Source organism: Xenopus tropicalis, chromosome 5, assembly GCF_000004195.4.
Source record: "Xenopus tropicalis strain Nigerian chromosome 5, UCB_Xtro_10.0, whole genome shotgun sequence".
Lineage (NCBI taxonomy): Eukaryota > Metazoa > Chordata > Amphibia > Anura > Pipidae > Xenopus > Xenopus tropicalis.
Window position 1 is genome coordinate 125,677,569 of NC_030681.2, and position 19,596 is coordinate 125,697,164.

The 19,596-nt window shown below is 42.8% G+C and overlaps 1 protein-coding gene across 4 annotated transcripts; it reads left to right on the plus strand.

Annotated features, from left to right (window-relative positions):
* The first annotated feature begins 15 nt into the window (after window positions 1-15).
* Window positions 16-13,367, plus strand: d2hgdh (D-2-hydroxyglutarate dehydrogenase). Of its 4 annotated transcripts, none has more exons than XM_002936608.5 (10): window positions 16-194; window positions 4,305-4,611; window positions 4,832-4,889; window positions 7,031-7,170; window positions 8,174-8,367; window positions 8,451-8,619; window positions 9,053-9,196; window positions 10,222-10,364; window positions 10,597-10,762; window positions 11,785-13,367. In XM_002936608.5, exons 2-10 carry the CDS (start codon window positions 4,308-4,310, stop codon window positions 12,042-12,044), a joined length of 1,578 nt encoding a protein of 525 aa, XP_002936654.1. In that variant the 5' UTR covers window positions 16-194; window positions 4,305-4,307; the 3' UTR covers window positions 12,045-13,367. The 4 variants fall into 4 exon arrangements, with proteins under 4 accessions (XP_002936654.1, XP_031758405.1, XP_031758404.1 ...); XM_031902544.1 differs by lacking the exon at window positions 16-194 and adding an exon at window positions 208-340; XM_004917861.4 differs by lacking the exon at window positions 16-194 and adding an exon at window positions 3,445-4,228.
* Window positions 13,368-19,596: the final 6,229 nt, after the last annotated feature.

Sequence of the window (19,596 nt, forward strand, 5' to 3'; positions counted from 1 at the left end):
CGTTTCGCCAATCGGATTTAATTTATGAGTTAGGGGGTGGGGTTTAACATAAACGCCCCCTCTATTGAGCCGCTTCTTAGACCCTGGTCCGTACCTCATGCCTTTGTGAGCCAATCAGTGCAATCCTTCCTTAGGCCAGTGTGTGCCCGCCCACTCCAGACTGTGGCGCTAGCTCCAGTTTTCTGCGCCGAACTGTAAGTCTCTTGCTTGTGTGTAGGAAAGTCGTGTCGTCCTCTGAGCAGAAATCTCTCGTTTCGTGCAGTACCCATTATCCGGCTCCGCTCCGCAGAGACTTGTAATCTGTCAGTGGACTACCAATCCCAGCATCCCCCAAAAGCCTGTGAGGCTAACTTAGTAAAACATGGCAATATATCAACTTAGCTGCTAGGTTCCTGCAAATAGAATGGAAAGTGTTTTACTGTCATAGTCTGTGGTCACAGAAATGCGTTTAGTTCTCAAGGAAATAGCTGCAAAAGAATGCACCAAATTCAGTTTTAGGGGCACATTCATTAAAGTACGACAGGTTCGATTACAAAAAAATTTAATTTTTTCTAAAGTTTACAACTTTTGCATATTTTCGGTGATATTGTCGTTAATTTGTGCAACTTTTTCGTATTTTGCAGAGTGCCATTGAGCCCTATGGGAGACTTTCCTTGGGCCAGGTTGGAGCTGCAGAGTGCCATTGAGCCCTATGGGAGGCTTTCCTTGGGCTGGGTTGGAGCTGCAGAGTGCCATTGAGCCCTATGGGAGTCTTTCCTTGGGCCGGGTTGGAGCTGCAGAGTGCCATTGAGCCCTATGGGAGTCTTTCCTTGGGCCGGGTTGGAGCTGCAGAGTGCCATTGAGCCCTATGGGAGACTTTCCTTGGGCCGGGTTGGAGCTTCAGAGTGCCATTGAGCCCTATGGGAGACTTTCCTTGGGCCAGGTTGGAGCTGCAGAGTGCCATTGAGTCCTATGGGAGACTTTCCTTGGGCTGGGTTGGAGCTGCAGAGTGCCATTGAGTCCTATGGGAGACTTTCCTTGGGCCGGGTTGGAGCTGCAGAGTGCCTTTGAGCCCTATGGGAGGCTTTCCTTGGGCCGGGTTGGAGCTGCAGAGTGCCATTGAGCCCTATGGGAGGCTTTCCTTGGGCCGGGTTGGAGCTGCAGAGTGCCATTGAGCCCTATGGGAGGCTTTCCTTGGGCTGGGTTGGAGCTGCAGAGTGCCATTGAGCCCTATGGGAGTCTTTCCTTGGGCCGGGTTGGAGCTGCAGAGTGCCATTGAGCCCTATGGGAGACTTTCCTTGGGCCGGGTTGGAGCTTCAGAGTGCCATTGAGCCCTATGGGAGACTTTCCTTGGGCCAGGTTGGAGCTGCAGAGTGCCATTGAGTCCTATGGGAGACTTTCCTTGGGCTGGGTTGGAGCTGCAGAGTGCCATTGAGTCCTATGGGAGACTTTCCTTGGGCCGGGTTGGAGCTGCAGAGTGCCTTTGAGCCCTATGGGAGGCTTTCCTTGGGCCGGGTTGGAGCTGCAGAGTGCCATTGAGCCCTATGGGAGGCTTTCCTTGGGCCGGGTTGGAGCTGCAGAGTGCCATTGAGCCCTATGGGAGGCTTTCCTTGGGCCGGGTTGGAGCTGCAGAGTGCCATTGAGCCCTATGGGAGGCTTTCCTTGGGCCGGGTTGGAGCTGCAGAGTGCCATTGAGCCCTATGGGAGGCTTTCCTTGGGCCGGGTTGGAGCTGCAGAGTGCCATTGAGCCCTATGGGAGGCTTTCCTTGGGCTGGGTTGGAGCTGCAGAGTGCCATTGAGCCCTATGGGAGACTTTCCTTGGGCCGGGTTGGAGCTGCAGAGTGCCATTGAGCCCTATGGGAGACTTTCCTTGGGCCGGGTTGGAGCTGCAGAGTGCCATTGAGCCCTATGGGAGACTTTCCTTGGGCCGGGTTGGAGCTGCAGAGTGCCATTGAGCCCTATGGGAGACTTTCCTTGGGCCGGGTTGGAGCTGCAGAGTGCCATTGAGCCCTATGGGAGACTTTCCTTGGGCCGGGTTGGAGCTGCAGAGTGCCATTGAGCCCTATGGGAGACTTTCCTTGGGCCGGGTTGGAGCTGCAGAGTGCCATTGAGCCCTATGGGAGACTTTCCTTGGGCCGGGTTGGAGCTGCAGAGTGCCATTGAGCCCTATGGGAGACTTTCCTTGGGCCGGGTTGGAGCTGCAGAGTGCCATTGAGCCCTATGGGAGACTTTCCTTGGGCCGGGTTGGAGCTGCAGAGTGCCATTGAGCCCTATGGGAGACTTTCCTTGGGCCGGGTTGGAGCTGCAGAGTGCCATTGAGCCCTATGGGAGACTTTCCTTGGGCCGGGTTGGAGCTGCAGAGTGCCATTGAGCCCTATGGGAGACTTTCCTTGGGCCGGGTTGGAGCTGCAGAGTGCCATTGAGCCCTATGGGAGACTTTCCTTGGGCCGGGTTGGAGCTGCAGAGTGCCATTGAGCCCTATGGGAGACTTTCCTTGGGCCGGGTTGGAGCTGCAGAGTGCCATTGAGCCCTATGGGAGACTTTCCTTGGGCCGGGTTGGAGCTGCAGAGTGCCATTGAGCCCTATGGGAGACTTTCCTTGGGCCGGGTTGGAGCTGCAGAGTGCCATTGAGCCCTATGGGAGACTTTCCTTGGGCCGGGTTGGAGCTGCAGAGTGCCATTGAGCCCTATGGGAGACTTTCCTTGGGCCGGGTTGGAGCTGCAGAGTGCCATTGAGCCCTATGGGAGACTTTCCTTGGGCCGGGTTGGAGCTGCAGAGTGCCATTGAGCCCTATGGGAGACTTTCCTTGGGCCGGGTTGGATCTGCAGAGTGCCATTGAGCCCTATGGGAGACTTTCCTTGGGCCGGGTTGGAGCTGCAGAGTGCCATTGAGCCCTATGGGAGACTTTCCTTGGGCCGGGTTGGAGCTGCAGAGTGCCATTGAGCCCTATGGGAGACTTTCCTTGGGCCGGGTTGGAGCTGCAGAGTGCCATTGAGCCCTATGGGAGACTTTCCTTGGGCCGGGTTGGAGCTGCAGAGTGCCATTGAGCCCTATGGGAGACTTTCCTTGGGCCGGGTTGGAGCTGCAGAGTGCCATTGAGCCCTATGGGAGACTTTCCTTGGGCCGGGTTGGAGCTGCAGAGTGCCATTGAGCCCTATGGGAGACTTTCCTTGGGCCGGGTTGGAGCTGCAGAGTGCCATTGAGCCCTATGGGAGACTTTCCTTGGGCCGGGTTGGAGCGGCAGAGTGCCATTGAGCCCTATGGGAGACTTTCCTTGGGCCGGGTTGGAGCGGCAGAGTGCCATTGAGCCCTATGGGAGACTTTCCTTGGGCCCTGCAGGTGTCCCCTAACCCCCCTCGCAGGGCCCCCCACCTGACGTCCTACCCCCAAGCGCGTAAATTTAATGTGTTGGGGGGAACAGTCAGGCAGGGGGAGTGGTCGGGTCTGGGCCGACAGGAACTCACTAGAGCAGGGGCCCACCGGGATTTTCCCCGGTGTCCCGGCAGCCCAGTCTGGCCCTGCATTGAGTCCTATGGGAGGCTTCCAAAATCATGCACTGAAGGTTCAAAGTCAGAAAGGTTTTTGCGCCGTTTACGATAGTTCGGATATGAAAATTTAATTACTTTCAGATTGTGCCACAATAGTTTTGTACAAGCACGACATTTGGCAAAATTAACGCAAAACAGAAATTTTCGTATTTAATGCAAATCTTTGCAAATCGTACTCGTTATTCGGACTTTAATGAATGTGCCCCTTAGTTTGGGCTTTGTCCAAATCCGAGCTGACCAATTTTGAGTGCCTAACCGAAATGAATCAAAACCCTTAAAGCTTCAAGGATCATTTATCACTCATGGAGCAAGATACAAAGTGCAAAAAACAGATGCAAGCCGCCATGCTTTTCTCATTTTTCACACTTTTTAGCTCATTGGCATAGCTGTGGTTCAGAATACAGCACAGGGACCTGAATTTTCCCATGAATACAGCTTTGCCTGATTCAGCAGCACTGTATTCATTGACAGGAGGAGGCACACAGGTGTACCCCATGCAGACCCATAGCTTTCATTCCGGGGAGTGATAGCAGCATAGTGTGCAAAGGAGCCATGTGTCCTGAAACATAACCGCCTTGCACCCAACAGCGCCTCACACTCATTACTAAATGAGCACTAACCATTTTGTTCCCCTTAGTGCTCTAGCATTTGCACCTGGGGCATATGTTAATGAGTCTCTTTATGTCACTGCAAAACTAAAGGTGATTTGGGATTATATATATTTATTTTTGGTTTTGCTCACATTTGTAGCATTCTCTAATAGTATGTTTCTTTCAGAGAATGGCCTTTTCTGGGCTTTACATGGCACTCAAGAAGAGCAGGACAGCATGGGCACTGACAAGAATCCTGCATACCAACAAGTCACCATGGGGAGTTGCTTTTTTGTCTTCAAGCTGTCCTCGTATGAGTGTGGGCCCCATGGAACCCCCTTTCACAGCAGATCATTATAGCGTGTCCCGTTTGCCATTTCCAGATGTCACCTCTGAAGATCTCAACTTCTTCCAGCGTTTGCTTCCAGGCAGGGTTGTCACTGATGAAGATGACTTGAAAAGATACAATATAGATTGGCTACGCACCGTGAGAGGTATGCGCCTTGTGAAACTGCTAGGCTTGGCTTCTCGTAGTAGTTCTGTGACCAGCATAGTAATCCCTACGTTATACCTAAATATACCATTATTGCATGGTTCCTCACAGAAAACATTTTGTTAATGAATGAACCTCCTGTATTAATTACTGTTATGTAGCTAGTCTCTCTTTATTAAGTGCTTGTGGTTTTGGTGAGACTTTTTTTATTTTAACTCTAGGTAACAGCAAGCTCCTCCTAAGGCCTCAAAATACAGAGGAGGTTTCCAAAATTTTGAAGTAAGCAGATACATTTCCTGTTATGTTTATGAGTGTCTTTAAAGGGGCCTGCCAATGTTGTTAGACACCCCTCCCCATTTATATATAGGCCCTGTGGCTAGGGTGGCAGCTTTTTTAATAAAAAATCCCCCAAGGCTTTGCCACAGAGTTCCTCGGGAGATCTGCCAACGGAGCATGGGGGGGTTGAGGGGTTTGCACCACCGGACGTGAAGTCATTCACAGTGAAGTCAATCACACAGGGGTGCATTTAGTTCTGGTGCCTAGGGTGGTATCAGACCAATTTATATCCGGTGCTGCTTTAGACACTGGATCTCAGCCTGCCCCCTCTCCCATCGCTGGCACATGTGCTTGTAGCCCATCTGTCCTGCTCATGCGCCGATTACTGGACAAGCAGATATTCACCATCAGCAGCAGGCTGATGGAACTGCAATTGCAATTTTTTTGTTTACCATATAGGAACCCCTATATGTGTGAGACGCCCTCTTAAAGCTGCTGTCCTATGTTTGGATACATGGGTGCCAATTTGGTAAATATAGTCCTGCCAGGCGGTGCACCTCTTCTTAAAAAAAAAAAAACTCACTGGCCCCAGGAATGTTCCTCTAGAACACCTTGCCGTGATTTTTTTCCCAATATATGCCTGTGTCTGCTGCACAGAGCAGAGATTACAGTACTGCGCATTCGCCCATCTGCTCTGGATGAATATACACTTTGGTTGGCTCATTTATTAAAAATAAAGCGACGCACCAGCCCAGAGAAAATAAGGAAGGGATTTTGGAAGGGGGTTCCCCTAGGCCTTTCTTTAGGCTTTTCATGCTCATCCCAGCTACACAGGAGGATATTTACCCTGGTCTCTAGTATAACTCCACACAAACTAATGAGTTAGTATTAAAAGTGATAAAGAGCCTTTAATACAAAAATGTCATTTAACTGAATGAACATACATTACCTTTTTCATTTATATGTACAAAATGGATTAATTGTAAGTAGTCCTGTTTTTATTGCAGTGTGCTTGTGAGCAGATCCGATGTGCTCATAAAGAACTGTTGTGAATTTGCAGGTGCCATCGCTACTCCACTACTTTTTCATGAAATAAAATGTTCTGCTTGATTGTGCCTGTTTCCATGGTAATTGATAAGTGGCTCTCTGAGTGGTGGCAATCCCATCCACTTTGAATTGCGTAGGTGTTTACTTGTTCCTTAGGCAACAGTGATTTTAACCATCCGTTGATGATTTTCCCAAACAGAAGAGCACTTATCTGCAATTCTAACCCATGGTTTTAGGTGACATCAACTTTCACTGCCTGTCCATTGGTTCCTATTCCCTGTCATGGGAAGTGTATTCAGTATACTTTCAGAGCTGCCCCATGCGTTCGACTTATTACCTGCTACTCCACCCCATTTTGTAGCCCCTTCTCACTCTTTCAAGACATTTTTTGCATATAACTAGGAGTTAGAATGCCTAGTCTGCTACAGATCACTTGTCATTCATATTTGTAGAAAGCACTGGGAGATCCCACTACTGATGGGTTTTTGACCGTATCCTATGGGTCTGGTGCTGCCTGATAATCTCCAGTCTCTGCAGTCAATCACCTATTGCAACAGTAGCCTAAGGCTTTGCCCCACTTTCCACAATTTCAGGCTTAATACTGATATTCAGAGACTTCCACAATTTTACAGCTATTTACAGCTCCACCTCTGATTCAGTCTGGCTTGTCTTAGACAGCACTACCCTAAAACCCTCATGGGTTTCTCTAAGAAATTGTAAGCTCTTGTGATCAAGGTTTTTTAATCACTGTTGACTGTATAGTCTTCAGTGCTAGTAAATATGTATATATATGTATGTATTTATTCATTTATATACGCCAGAGGTGAAGGCACACACAGGAATTTTCATGCAGGAGTCAAAAGTAATAGAAAAAATTAAGCAAGGATTTATTTAGTCCGACGTTTCAGTTCCTGCAGGGACACACAAAAGTATTTTCATTTATATAGCACCACAAATGTACACAGTGCTTTCAGGGCAGAAACACAAAGGGTTATGGTTGTAATAAAGTCTCCAGTTGGGATAAGGTCCCCGCCCAAAAAGCTTACAATATATGTGTTTTTACTTTTACTTAAAGCAATGTGCTTTCTCTGCTTCAGGTATTGCAATGACAGGAATCTGGCAGTAAGTCCTCAGGGAGGGAATACTGGATTAGTTGGAGGCAGTGTCCCAGTGTTTGATGAGATCATACTTTCCACTGCCCTTATGGACCAAGTCACTAGTTTTGACCAGGTTTCTGGTGAGTTTGACACTAAAAAATTGTTATTTTATATTAATCCCAAAGAACTCTGGTCCCACAGGGCCCCCTGTACATATTTTATTGCTTATTGGTTGTCTTGTATGTTTAGTGTATACACCCATATTCTGCTGAATATGTTGACTTTTTATAAATATGTGTTAAAGGAACAGTAACACCAAAAAATTAAAGTGTATAAAAATAATTACGATATTATGTACTGTTGCCCTGTGCTGGTACAACTGGTGTGTTTGCCTCAGAAAGACTACTATACTTTATGTAAACAAAGCTGCTGTGTAGCCATGGGGGCAGCCATTTAAAGGAGAAAAGGCACAGGCACGCAGCAGATAACAGATAAAGCCCCATTATATTCCACAGAGCTTATCTGTTATCTGCTATGTAACCTGTGCCTTTTCTCCTTTTTTCCAGGTTGAATGGCTGCCCCCATGGCTACACAGCAGCTTATTTATATAAGCTATAGTACCATTACTTTAGCAAATACACAACTTTACCTGTGCAGGGTAACAGTACATTATAGTTTAAATACTTTAATACACTTTCATTTTTGGCATTACTGTTCCTTTAAGAGGAAGAAGAATAGTCAAATTTTCAGTTTATGTTCAGAATATATTGCTTGCTTTTGATTAGGTTTCTAGAATGTCATAGACAGTATCTCAATGAATATGTTTTTGGGTTCACATTTATATCTAAGTGTGTTTTTCTTTTACAAAATCATATATATATATATATATTGTGACATATTAAAACAGATTGTTATGTGAGTTGGCATGGCTGATTTATTATGGAAAGCAAGATGAAAGGCGTGAGTGCATTAGGTAGTTTAGATGCATGTAAATAAAAATGCAAATGCACCAAAGGCTCAGACATAATGATAGATATGGAACTTTATATTAGATACTTCTGCATCCCCAGCAATATATTGTACGCATGGTGCAAGTTAAATCTTGTGCTCAGTGTATACCTAGCCTTAGCTTGTGTGTTTCAGGTACCCTGGTCTGCCAGTCTGGGTGTATTCTGGAGTCACTAAACCAGTACCTTGAAGGACAAGGATATATAATGCCACTTGATCTTGGGGCAAAGGGAAGTTGTCACATTGGAGGCAACTTAGCCACTAATGCTGGTGGTCTAAGAGTCCTTAGATACGGTTCACTAAGAGGGACAGTCCTGGGGCTAGAAGCGGTAAGCAGTCTTTGCAAATTTACTGGTTCTAAGAACATTGTTCTTTCTCTATACTTAGGCATGCTCTTCTTTTCTCATATCAGGTGCTTCCTGATGGTTCGATCCTAAACTGCCTCAACTCACTGCGTAAAGACAACACAGGCTATGATCTGAAGCAGCTATTCATTGGCTCTGAAGGGACTCTAGGAGTAATAACAGCTGTATCCATCCTCTGCCCTCGAAAGCCCAAATCTGTCAATTTAGCATTGCTGGGTAAGCTATATTGGATCTGTCATTTTATTTTATCATATATTAATACATCATTTCAATATGGTACTATGGTGCAAAAACAGAAATTTCGCCTATACTTTTCAAACAAATAATTTCCCATTGTTGTTTTACTTATCAATGCATAGCAGTTATCAGTTTTCATGCCATTTGATGGTACCTTCCTTCTGTATTGCCACGTGTCAGAGCACAGCTTTTCACATACTGATGCAGTGTAGTCTCTCTGAATTGACCCTACTAAATCAGTCAGTCACATGGAAAAAGCTACTGGCCTAAGGAAAAGTAAGGTAAATAACACTGTTAAGATAATTGGTGTATGAATTGTCCATTGAGTAGAGTTTAAAGGAGCAAAGTCCTTAGAAAGTCAATGTCTCCTTTAAAAGTAATGGGTTCCTTAACACTCTCTGGTGTCTCTCAGGATGTGAAAGTTTCTCTAGAGTCCTGCAAGTCTTCACTCTCTGCAGGGATCACCTTGGGGAGATTCTGTCTGCGTACGAGTTCCAGGACTTGGAGTCTATGAGAGTGGTCCAGACACACCTGAAGCTGAGTAACCCTCTGCAAGGTAACAAACCAAATGAAGCCTCTGTATGTTAAGTGCATTTTGTTGGATGTGCACTACATCTGGCACCTAGGTGCTAGTTCATACAAAACAAAACACTTATGACATCTTCTCATCATAATGGTGCTTTTATATTGTAAAACTATCTGACTGTAATTAATAAGGTATATATTACTGTAGACAACAGGTGTGACAAACCTAAATCCCATGGGTCATCATGCCAGACATAACATTTGTTAGCTCATTAAATTGAAGGAGCTAAAATATATTTAGTGTCAGAGTTGCAACTTTTGGAAATCAACTTAAGGTAGCCATGTTACTTTAGACCGATTCAGCAGCTTATCTGCCCATGTATGGGGACCCCTGAAGGGCCTACTCAACCAATATCTGGCCTAAAATTGGCTAGATCTTGATCGCGCATTGTTGATTTTCTGTCGGATCGGGGACCACATCGGCTCATTCATGCGGTCCTCGATCAGATGGCGCCTATGCTCGCCGTCGCAATTCAATAGTTGGCCAAACGTATTAGCCCCCGGGCGGCTTAGGCAGCTGCCTCTTCTGCCCACCCTTGTCAGGAGATATAAATCGGGACAAGATCCACTTGGTTGGAAACCTTTGCCCAACAAGCAAATCTTACCGTGTATGGCCACCTTTAGGCTTAAGCTCCTTTAGCCTTACAGTATCCACAAAAATGAGTTATAAATACAATATACATAAATAAATATAACATACCATGTTTGGTACAAAGTGTCTGTTTGCCTCAGAAACATTATATAAGGTGGCCACCTAGCAGGTATAGCTAGTAAAAATGATGTCAATGTTATTAAAAGGGAAAAAGGACAAAATATAGAAAGGACGGTATCTTTTTCCAAAAAAGTTGGCAACCATAGCTATACACCTCATATTCAATAGGTCCTTTTTTTTTTTTTTTTTTTTTTGCCAAGGTCAGTTTTTATTGTAGTTTCTGGTTGGACAGATACATTATGGTGTTACTGGCCTTTAATTGACATGATTTATTAAAATTGCAGAAAGTGCATTCTACATATTAATAGAAACAGCTGGCTCCTGTGAGCAACATGACGAGGAGAAGCTCAATGCATTTTTGGCTAAAGCTCTGGAATCTGGACTGGTGGAATCAGGCACAGTGGCTACGGACCAAGGCAAAATAAAGGTGAGCATAGCCTTTGCAGTAAGCACTAGTTATGTTATAGGGTAGGTATTAAGCAATTCCTTATGCTGAGTGATGGCATTGCAGGCTGGATTTGCAACTTGCTGCCTTCATTAATGAAAATGTGTTACATTCATACAACTAATAGGATTACAATCCTATACAATCAAGTGTCACTTTTCCACCAAGTGACTTGTATATGAATTAATGTGTAACTAAATGCTGTGCTCCTTAGTCTCTATGGGCCCTACGAGAGCGTATCACAGAGGCTCTTGCTCATGATGGCTATGTGTACAAATATGACCTGTCCATACCTGTGGAGAAGCTGTATGCCTTGGTGGAAGAAACAAGGGCTCGATTAGGCACATCTGCTCGAAGAGTGGTTGGCTATGGGCATTTAGGTAAGAGAAACATATTTCCTATATAGTGGGGCTCATACATATATACACATTTAGACCAAAATAAATCTCAGTCTGTGATTTCTTCATTTTGTTTGAAAAACCTGAAATTTGGTTTGGATTTTAGCCAGGCTGGTTTTTTCTTTTGTTTTGTTTTTTTTTTTACTGCCTTTTTCCTTATTACCTCCCAAGTTCATTATTTGACCAAACTGGTTTTGTGCAGGGAGCTGAAATAAATAAGTTTCCTTCCCTGTGCCACTAGAGGTCACTCTGCTCTCCATGATGCATTATTACCAGAACTACTTGATAACACATATCCAAGAAAAACATTCATAACAACATAAACGCAAAGAGGACACAAAAATGAAGTCCTGTCCCTCTCATGAGTCCCCTGTCTGCTCCAAAAGAAACAAAATTATCACAAAATTCTGTAAGGCAACTTCCTGCATGGAATAAGCCTCCAGAATGGTATACATAATCCATCGAGCTTTATGCTCTTACTAGAAAGGACAGCATGAAACAAAACATAAGTTAATATACAAAAACTGAATCACAGCTATTGCCAAACATGGGTTTCCTAGCTTGCATTAGAATAACTTCTTTAACATCGTCATTCCATCCCACGGCTTCTGCAGAAGAGGATATAGAAACAGACCTTTTAAAGAGTAGATCCCTAAAAACTTATGAGAAGAATTCCGTAGGGAATAGAAACCAGACCCTGAACTTACTAGAGCACTGAAAAATTGCCTTAAAGGAAAGGGAGACATCTAGTGGCCTTAGTTGGAAACTTTTATTTCATGCAGGTTGCTGTCACCTTCATGGGGACAGGGGAATAATCCATGTAGCTGCCTTAGGGGGATGGCTAAGGTACTACTGAAAAGCAGCATGCTTAGCATTATGATTAGTAGTTGGTTTTATATGAAGTCCATTAAAAAATTATTGTACTTACATTACAGAAAAAGTACTTAAAAGATTATTGGCTGCCTATATCTCCCACCATTGCTTTCTAATATGTCTCTTTTTAGGTGATGGGAACTTGCACTTAAATATCACATCTGAGACATACAGCGAGTCTTTATTGGCTGCTTTGGAGCCCTTTGTTTATCAATGGACAGCTGGACACAGTGGCAGCATCAGTGCAGAACATGGCTTGGGTTTCAAAAAGAGAGATCATATCTACTACAGCAAATCCAGTGAGGCGGTGCAACTAATGCAAAGACTCAAAAAGATGCTGGATCCAAAGGGCATCATGAATCCTTACAAAACCATACCACAAGCTGACTAATTGCATCTCACAATCATTATTAACTGTTAAACCTCTAGACACTGTTATACTGACAATACTGTCACATTACTAATGGCATGGAAAGTAAGTTCATTAACAGGAATGAAAATAATTTACTTCAAGTACAAGGTACTATTTTTTTATTGCAGAGAAAAGGGAATCATTTTTAAAAATTAGAATTATTTGCTTATAAAGGAAAAGAGATGGATCAATCTGACAGTTGGCCCAGGAGCCAATGATTGAATCCCTCTGCAGGCCTATAGTGATGCCACATCGAGGATTTTTCAACATGTTCTAAAGATATCTGACAAATTTCCAGGCAGATATTGGTGAGGCAAGCCTACCAGAGGACCCATACGCAGGCTAATAAGCTGCCAACTCAGCCCCTTCAGCTTTTATCAGCCCATGTATGACAAGCTTTAACTAGCCAATAAAGGTAACACCTTTACAACACTTGTTATGGTTTTACCAAAAGCATTATCCCATAATTCAATGGTATAACACCTTTATCAGTGGGGTACCTGTGTGAGCCAGGGCCCCCTTAAAATGTTTCCCCACCAACGCAAAAATGTGGGTTCCCTTGCGATTTCATGGGCATCGCAGGTCACCGGTGGCTTCCTTGTACCTGATTCAGTGGATCATGGCAGCTACAGCCATGTCACTCACCAGGGCAGATATCTTGGAGTATCTGTAGTACCCCTGTCGGAAGTGTAGGTTACTGCTTACAGACTTAGCAGTATAATACAACTACTATTGCAAGAAGTGAACATATTGCATGTAATATTTTATAGTTGCAGAAATTAAGATCCTTTTTTTTACCACAGTTGCTGAGAAAACCACTTCTCTTACATGCTTTGATGTTTGATAATCCCAACTGTTTGTACAGTTGTATAGACTTATCAGTTAACCAACATTTTCTATATTAAATGCATCTACTATTGCTAGTAAAGGTAAAATATAATGGTATGATTTTACCCCATACACTACCACACCCCCCTCATATGAAGCCAGTAAAAAGTATCCAAATGAGACTGATATCAGCTGTGGATCTATAAGATTCTTGGGACTGTCATTTGCCAGAGGCTATCCTGCCTTGCCTGGTGGCTATACAGTAACTGGCACTGGGGCCACAGTCTAGATTACTGAGCCATACTGCTAAACACTGCTGTGCAAGACAACAGCTACCATTTTGGATTTATCAGCAGTTTAGTTGTATATTAAAAAATTCACCAGTACAGTTTTGAAAATTAAAATGAGCCATTTATCAAAGAAGAGCAGATGTACAATAATTTACACAATAAAAACATATGTTATAAAATAACATTTTATTGTCACATTAAGCATTAATATGGATGGCTTAAGCCAAACTTGTGACGTGCCTCCCTTTGTGTCTGGGCACCCTTGGGGGTAAGAGGTGGCAGAGGTTGAACCTTTTTGAAAGCAGGAAAGTGTGGAATTGATGTTTGTTGTGGTTTAAGCACCTTCAGTTCCACAGGGTGGCTGCAGGAGATACATTTATTGATAGGAATCAGTTGTCTGCGAATGCCAGCAGCCTCATCAGGCTTGGCTGGGGGGGGGGGGGGGGGTATCTTTCCTTGAGCTTTCGAGATAAGGTTATCAAACGCTCTTCTATGTTACTCTTCAATGACTCCAGCTCACTGTGCTGCAGTTTCTGCTGCATCTCAGTCTGGATTTTATCTAGTGATATCTGCCATTCCTGTTCTTGTACTGCCACTTTGCCCAGCAACCCCTGGATAGCATTACTCAGGTTCTTATAAGCATCAAAATTGATGCGGCTCACTGTCTCTTCTAGGAAACATTTATCTGCTTTTATACGCAACTGCTCCTCAACAACATCCTTGTCTGCTTTCCTCTCATCAAGGTTTTTTAAAGCTTTGAAAAAAATATCATTTTCCACAACTGACTTCTCATGGTTCTGCACCAAGCACTTTGTTGTGTTAATGAGCTTTGTACATTCTTCCTCGAGCTGGTCTATTTTCTTTTGAATCTGTTTAAGCTGCTCCCCATCCTTGTTCTGCTCAAACTCACAGAGCATCTTCAGCTGGTATTGTAAGCGCAAAGTGCTCATTTCCTTCAGTTCAGCTGCCATGTCCAGCTGGTTGGCCCTCAGAATTTTCAGTTGGGATTCATATTCCACTTTTCTGCTCTCCAGCTCCTCTGTCAGTTTGTTTAGACGGCTCTCTATTTCCATTTGTTTGGTCTGGAGGCTCTTCAGCATGCTGAGCATGTTTTGTATTAATTCCATGGCCTTGGATAAACCATCTCTGTCAGCTTCAGCCATCTTCTTTATCTTTATGACTTCCCACATGTCAAGCATAGGAATGGTGGGAAAGATTTGGCCTCCCTTCATTGCCAGATCTTTGTCCTCATCTTTCAGACGCATTGTCTCATCTTCCAGGACTTTCACATCCTGGATGTTTAAATGCCTTATAATAGCATGGAGTAGAGTATGCAAGGCATTGACATTAAATGCCCCTGTCTCTGGGCTGCCAACTGACAGATTTGCCAAGTCAGAAAAGCTAACTGACAAAGCCATTGGCTTCTTTTCTCTTGTACAAGGGAGATATTTTAGCCCAATATCAAGGGAAAGTTTTTGACAAAAGTTCGAAAACAAAAAATATCCAATAATTATTGCCGATTAAATTGTCTTCAGACGCAAGCTGTGCTGCTGACTTGATCAAGTCCAACACTGAAATGACCGTGCAGCTCTCTCAGCTTACTTCTAGAAACTTCCGTTGGCAAGTGTCATGCACTGTGAGATCATAATGTTGCCTTGTGTTTGCGTGTACCTTAGAATTTAAAGCAGCGGTGCTTTAGTATGATGTAGACAATCTGCATTTGGTTTTCATATCTTAGTTGTATAGCTTATTGATCAGCAGCACTCATGCGAGTCTGGAGAAGATTTTCTTGGGGGGGTCACAGTCATCAACCAAATGCAGCCTGTTTTCTAGACTAAACCTGTGTACAGTAACTTGGTGTTAAGTTAATGCCAGGTGATTTGGAGGTAATTTATTGGCAAACCAGCGAGCAGCTCACAGGTGACTACTGTGTAACTAATGGGAACCTTTAAATAGAGTGTAAATAGCATAAATATATTGCACTATTAATCCAATAAGAGATATTGTTTGGGTAGAAAGGCTCCATCCTTATGCCCTGTCCTTATGCTTTTATTTGTGGCAGCCAAGGTTCAATACTCATTCTTTTATAATGGAAACAGTGGATCTGGGGTCTGAAGAGCAGATATGGAAAAAATACACAAATGCATAGCACTAAGTCTTGACTATACCAAAATCACATATGGCATATACTTTAATACTAATATTATATAATACAGTGGCCACAACTAACTTTTGGTGGCCTCATTGTGAATTTCTAGGCACTTGGCACTTGGAACTCATTATCCAGAAAGCTCTGAGAACACCATCTCCCATAGACTCCATTTTAGAGAAATATTTCTAGGTTTTAAGAATTATTTCATTTTTCTCGCTTGTACTTGTACAAATCTATATCGGTGGCAAAACAATCATGTTAGGTTTAATTAATGTTTAAATTATTTTTTTAGTTGAATTAAGGAATGAAGAACCAAATTATGAAATAAGATCCCCTATCTGGAAAACCCCAGGTCCTGAGCATTATGGATAACAGGTTTTCAGCATTCAAACAAGTTAGTTAATTCAGAGTTGGCTGATTTTTTATTTTATTTTATTTTTTTATTATTTGCAACATTTTTTTTACCCTGCAATTGTGTATTGTCACCATATCAAAAAACATTCACAAATTCTTGTTCTGTATCAATATCACAACAGAACGTGTTGCCTTTATAAATTATGCACATTTTTTAAACCCAAAAAGTAAATTTTTAATAAATATACGAATTGAAGTCATAGTGACACACTTGTATCAGGAACATGTCACTTACTTCAATAAGCTCAGTAAAGTGTTGCCACTAAGTTTGGCTTCATGGAAAGGATACGGGAAGAAGAAAATGATATTAACATGGTGCCTTTACAGTAGTACCCTGGGCCAGTGTTGTTTTCAGCAAACAGGAGAACTGGCCTGGGGACTCCCAATTATAATCACTGGGGAATGCCTGACATTTTGGCACCCCCCCCCCCCCCCCCCCCCCCCCAGTGGTTATGCATTTTCGTCTCCTTTAAGCATCAAATATATCCATTTAATTTGACAAAGAAAGTGAAACTCCGTAGTGTTGCCTCTTTGTTAGGCTACCCCCAGCCTTAAATAAAAATCCCTTACTTGTTATATCCAAGATCTCAAAAGAACAACAGCCTGGGGTACTTTTTCTTCTGTCTAAACAATTTTTTTTCAAATAGCATTATTTTTAGTTATCATCCTTTTAACTGTTGCTGGAAGCTGGCAACCAGGCTTTTGCAGCAGATGTGGCTCCCATGTAGCTTCATAACATGGTGGGTGTTATCTCCATAGCTGATGGCCTTGGTGGTTATACTGTACTATACTGGATTTAGAAAGGAGGACACTGTTATGACAGATGATGTCCTTCTGGACCTCCAACAAAGATAAAGGCTCCCCAGGGTATACTTTCTCCTCAGCTGATGACCAAAGAAAAGTAAAAAAAAAACATTTTTCTGAAATAATAGTATTTCCTTTATGCAATAAAGACATAAACAAAAATCTAAGTATAAACAAATGCCTTTAGCCTTTTTTTGGTTGAGTGGAAGTATTTATAAACACCACAGTGTTTCCACTATATATTTCACATACATGGTCTGTGCTGTAAGTGCTTCCACTATTGGTGGTGAAATAATGTTAACATAAATAGACTTCCAAATATTCCAAGCATGTATTACCTCTCTGCCTCTGGTGTAAAACAGAAAAGATCATTGGAATTATTCAATGTAAAGGAAGATGTTGCTACTATTTGAGCAGTGGTTTGGGGGTTCAGGGTACAGTTGGCCGTGGCAATGCTGTCTGAGAGCAAGATGGTCTCTAAACATAGAATAGTACGTATTTATTTCTACATTAACAATTCTGGTTGAAAAGGCAATGTTACTCCAAAAAATACAACATCCCCCCCAGTAAACAGAGGAAGGATGTCCCCTGGTGTTTCCATTGGTGCCAAGGCATTGGTGATGGAGTTATGGAATTTAGAAGAACTGCACTATGTAAATGTAAGGATCCAAATGTGCAGAGTGTGTTCCTGGTAGCTCTTGTCAAAGCCCCTTCCGACCCTTCCATCTTCACTGCCTCCTCCTTTTTTGTTTGCATCATCAGCTGAATATCGTTTAATATAGTGAATAATCACCTCACTTAACGAAATCTAACAAAATACATGGAACGAATAACATGGGATTCTGAGGCAGACTGGACTTGGGTGTTTTACTATTTAGTACTATTCTTATATCTACCACTAGGTGGGGCATGGGAGCATTTTTAGCAATGTAGATGTCAGGGAGCCGTTATCTTGAAAGGGAGGGGGTGATATTACTCCAACTTGCAGCACAGCAGAAAAGTGTGACTGAAGTTTATCAGAGCTTAAGTCACATGGCTGAGGGTCAACTGGGAAACTAAAATCATGGCTAGCCCCACATTTAATTTTAAAATTAAATTTTGAAAACTGATGCATTTTGTAAAAAAAATATGTTTTCCCTGTGACAGATTTATTGAAGGCGTCCGATTATTTAGAATTAATTTGAAACGGCCTTTTCACTGTTTACTCCCCTTTCTCCTTCCTGTCCCACTTTAGTTAACACTTTCCATCCTTCCTACATAATTTTTAATTTTGCTAATTTCTTCTTTCGATTCATCTCATTTTCAACCTCTGTTCCTTCTCTATGCATAAAGAGGCCCTGCTAAATCTGAAATCTCTTAAAAACAAAGAGTACCTTCTCGACAGTGCACTATATGCTGCACAAGTAGATGCTCTGTGATGCTTGGAATTGTATTCACATTATGAAATTTGTGAATAGAATTTTGAAAATGTTACAAAATATATTTTATAGAAGTGCTTATTTCTTTAGATTGTCTTACATAAGTGACTGGAATTTACTGAGTACCTCTGTAACAGTGCCAAATAAATATTGTTTGGCAATTTAAATATTAGTAAATCAGTTGCCTGGTAAAGTGGATTAACTACTGTTGGCTGGGCCTGGGAGCAAGATTTGCCCTCTTCTTTCCCCACCTAGATGCGCTTTCACTAAAAATCCCTAGCCCTTCAGCCCACACTATAGTTTTTTTCCCCTCTGTAGCCCCAGTTATGCCGCTGGCCTAATAAGAAGATGCTCAAAACTGGAAAGTTATTGGTGATTCTTACTAATTAAAAGAATAAATTATAAAGGATAAAAAAACAAGCAAAAGATAATATTAGGAATATGTTTTACAATGTCAGGACAAGGGCAGGATGTAGGCAGCAGAATGGTCAGTAGACAGGCTAATGTCTTGGCAAGCTGTAGGTAGCAGAATGGTCAGTAGACAGGCTAATGTCATGGCAGGATGTAAGCAGCAGAATGGTCAGTAGACAGGCTAATGTCTTGGCAGGATGTAAGCAGCAGAATGGTCAGTAGACAGGCTAATGTCTTGGCAGGATGTAAGCAGCAGAATGGTCAGTAGACAGGCTAATGTCTTGGCAGGATGTAAGCAGCAGAATGGTCAGTAGACAGGCTAATGTCTTGGCAGGATGTAAGCAGCAGAATGGTCAGTAGACAGGCTAATGTCTTGGCAGGATGTAAGCAGAAGAATTGTCTATAGACAAGCCAAGGTTTTGCACAGACAGCAGGATGGTCAGTAGGCAAGCTAAATTCAGCATCAGAAGTCAAAGGTGTAATCCAGAAGCAAGGTTAAAAAAGGCCAATTCAGCAACAAAATCTAAAGTACAAAATCTTAGCACGATAGCAACTATTTATTGGCTTACAAACACCTAGGTATGAACATGGAAGTGGAAATACCCCAAAATAGTGCACCAACACAAAACCACACACTACGAAGCAGTTACTCAGCCTTGATAACATACATAACACAACTATAAATATTCCTTAATTACAACTATAGGCAGATAGTATGTTTAGCACAAGCACTATTCATTGAGCTTACAAAAAAAAAAAAAAAGGTATTTACTAAACAGTGGAAAGTATATGCAGATGTCACACATGATGAGTTTTCCAGAAGGCCATATGCACATCAGTTTAGTTGGGCTGCATTTTGAGAGTAGTCATGCCAGCTGCACTGCCGGATAATTTCGAGATTGCCATTGTGTCTTATATAGTATAATCAAAGAGGAAGTTGGAAAGAACAACAAAAAAAAATTACGTAAAAGTAGCAGTTAAAACCCAAGCCAATTATTCCGGGGGGCTAAGATATCTGTTCAGTTGCAAAAGTCTTTCAGTTGAGCACTATGATCTTTTTCACCACACATAGAGGTACCACACAGGGTATCTCATAGACAGCTTACCTGCCCTAGGTGTATGCGATAGGAACCCTAGATTCTAAAACTCCACTGGGGCAGAGACTGCTTTGAATGATGAGTATTTTCTGTAAGATTGCTGCCTAAATGCATCTG